General features: G+C 37.0%; 1 protein-coding gene across 1 annotated transcript; it reads right to left on the bottom strand.

The window, feature by feature from the left end:
- Nucleotides 1–813: 813 nt before the first annotated feature.
- On the bottom strand, nt 814–2,765 carry LOC131307772 (nectarin-1-like). The gene is made up of 2 exons (XM_058334453.1): nt 2,477–2,765; nt 814–1,543 (listed from the first exon to the last, which is right to left on the bottom strand). Exons 1-2 carry the CDS (start codon nt 2,592–2,594, stop codon nt 1,011–1,013), a joined length of 651 nt encoding a protein of 216 aa, XP_058190436.1. The 5' UTR covers nt 2,595–2,765; the 3' UTR covers nt 814–1,010.
- Nucleotides 2,766–2,967: the final 202 nt, after the last annotated feature.

Raw genomic sequence — 2,967 nt, forward strand, 5'->3', positions numbered from 1 at the left:
AGTCTTTGCACATCGTCTAGAGAGCTTACTTAATGATTTGGAGCTTACCACATATCTGTGTATCAAAACCTCATATTATGCACAAAATTTCTTACTATCTTGTGAGCACCAATATTGTATTCCAAAAATTTAGAGGAAATATAATATTATTGTGTCTGTGTATTCTATGAATCTCTTACGTAACAAAATGCAGACGAATTTGACATGACCTAAGCACATACTCACACCGATGCTACGTACCCAAATCCATGAAACATAGATGAAGGATGGGGAATATTGTTGCTTCAGGGGAGCTTGAAAAGTCAGATTGCATGGTCAAATTCAAGGCATTTCGGTGATCTATCTATCTACGATGGTGTTCTAGTGTTCTTGTATCTTTAATTGTGTGTTGTGGGTTTAGGTGGATATCAGTTTGAGAGTTGTTGATGTGTAGGTTGAGGTGTTTTGGGTTCCATTCAACTTTTTGTTGGATGGATTTATCTTGTGTCTTTCTCTCTCTCTTCATGTATCAACATTATGAAACGAGTGGTTTGCCCCTCTTTTTGCTTTCTCGATGTATCATTTGTCGAGTTTCCAATAAATTTTTGCCGTTTCAAAATAAATGTTGCAACTTGCTTAGTGTGAGATCAAAAAAACAAAAATGAAGTTGACATTCACATCCAACCATTTCGAAGTCAATAACTATAGAAACATGCACAAAAAACTTATAATGTTAGAATTCAAGTGGCTTATTGTGCCTATATTAATTATAGGCATTATAATCCAATGTTGGTTGATACACTACTATCATCGATACGTATTTAGATACTATTGTTATTTAAAACAATCTTATTATTTCTCGGTAAACACAAGAAGCAAAACCGAATACATAGGTAAATGGACTCAAAGAAAACATCGATTCACTTTTCAACCCACTATTTCTTTTCTTAAAACCATGAATCTTATTCAACAACACGAAGAAAAACAAGAAAACTAACATACCAACCCCAGATCACAAAGCACTTCTAGAACTATCTAGCAATCTTTGACTTGATTGCATCAACCTCTTGATATGATATCTGGAAAGTCTTACTTAACACACTATCCGGCACCGGGGGTGTGGCGGCAAACAACGAGGTGGGAATGTCCTCGCGGCCTGGATTCTGGCTGTTAAACCCAGAGATAGTGGCGGCCGGTTCTTTCCCAATATTAGTTTCGAAGTGAACCAAACCCTTAGGGAAAGTAAATATCTCACCCTGTTTGAGGGTCACAGAAACAAGCACATTGGCTGTGGTAATGAAGTGAGCTTCCAATTCTCCGTAGAGAACGAACAATATCTCGGTGGCGCGTGGGTGCTCGTGGGGCGGGTTAAGGCCACCGGGGGCAAAGTCGATGCGATTCATGGAGACACCTAGGGTGTTGAGGCCAGGAACTTGAAACACGCTAGCTAGAGTCACGATTGAACCCAGCGTATTGTTGGTGGGCTGTGGCGTTGCTAGACCGGCAAAGAAGAAATCTAATGCGCTGAAGTTTGTCTTGCAGGCAAAACCATTCATCTTCACAGCTGTGAATCAGCAATAAGGTAGAGTAATATTAGGTACTGTTACACCAAAATGAAATAGATTGAGAAAAAGGATTCCTTGTGGACAAAGAGGAATACCATAAACAAATAATACCAACGGAAAGTGACGGAACTGTAGTGGAGCTAACATCGGCTTCGGGCACACACATACTAATTTAATTAGACTTATCCGATATCAGTACTTAGTTATAATTTTAACTATTTTCAATATAATTAGTATGTTAGTCTCATGTAAATTTTAAATATTAGTATGTTAGTCTCTTATAATTTTAAATATCAGAGTTTGATTTACACAAAATCTAAAGTGATTTTAAATTACCAATATTTTTTAATTTGATAGATAAGACATAAGTACATCGGCATTTTAGTTACTCGAAGAAAGGACAAAATAACTTCAAACTTATTGTTGCATTCGACCATAATCATCCCATCATAAAGTGTATTATGCTACAATACAAAAACAATTGTACAACAAATACTTTTGCTGAAGAAAAATGCTACGATCCTATAATTTGGAACCCATAAACGCCCCATAAATTTGATTTATGTGGATCTCCAAATCAATTGTGTGTCCCAGACTCTCCAACCAAAGTTTATTTCCTTATACCACAATGGATTATGGGTAGTTTAAGGGAAGAAAATTATGGGCATGCATAGTAATTAATCCTCAAAAAATTCGGGTCGAAATCGAAACACTATTCGCAAACACACACAAATTCGATAAAGCTTTTGAACCATTAGTACGAGCAAAAAAGGGAAACGGGTTTTTGACAACAAAAAATCTAGGAATATACATTTAAAACACAATTAAGGATACAACTGTGCCCAAAACCGTTAGATATGTTTAAAAATATCCGGAGTTTTGTTTTAAATTAAGATGTGTTTATAGCATTGCTTTATGGACAAAATAATTACCATTATTGAGATCAGCAACACAGACGTCTTGGAGCATATCCGGATCTGCAGAAACAGAGTTGGAAATGGTGGCTACTAGTACCATTACGACCACTGAGAGTTTTCCAGCAGCAACCATGGCTGGAACTGGAAGGTGTATGAGAAATGTGTTGTCTTTGTAAAAGGTGAAGCAAATCAGAGCTTGGAAAAAGAGAAGCAATAACAAGAGAGAAAAGTTGGGATTTGGATACTGGGTACAAGAAAGGTGGGGTGCCTTACTTATAGGTAGAGGTCTTTACTCTTTAGAGAGAGAAGTCTTCTAGTTAGAGAGAGAGAGAGGCCCCATGCTGATCAAAAAAATAAAGAGAGAGAGAGGCCCCGTAATCCACCTCCCTCACAAAGAACTGAAAAAACTAACTTTCTGTTATTTTTTGGACAGTGTCTTCTGACATATTTCTCACCGTTATGGTGTTTTTTTCACTACATTATTCACAATGTTTGACCGGCCTATA

This window comes from Rhododendron vialii, chromosome 11a, assembly GCF_030253575.1.
Source record: "Rhododendron vialii isolate Sample 1 chromosome 11a, ASM3025357v1".
Lineage (NCBI taxonomy): Eukaryota > Viridiplantae > Streptophyta > Magnoliopsida > Ericales > Ericaceae > Rhododendron > Rhododendron vialii.

What these genes read in the sequence shown, in the direction of transcription:
- LOC131307772 (XM_058334453.1), bottom strand. Translation starts at nt 2,594, where the DNA reads ATGGTTGCTGCTGGAAAACTCTCAGTGGTCGTAATGGTACTAGTAGCC. An exon ending in TGTTGCTGATCTCAATAATG is followed by an intron (nt 1,544 to 2,476) that starts GTAATTATTTTG and finishes GCTGATTCACAG; the next exon opens with CTGTGAAGATGAATGGTTTT.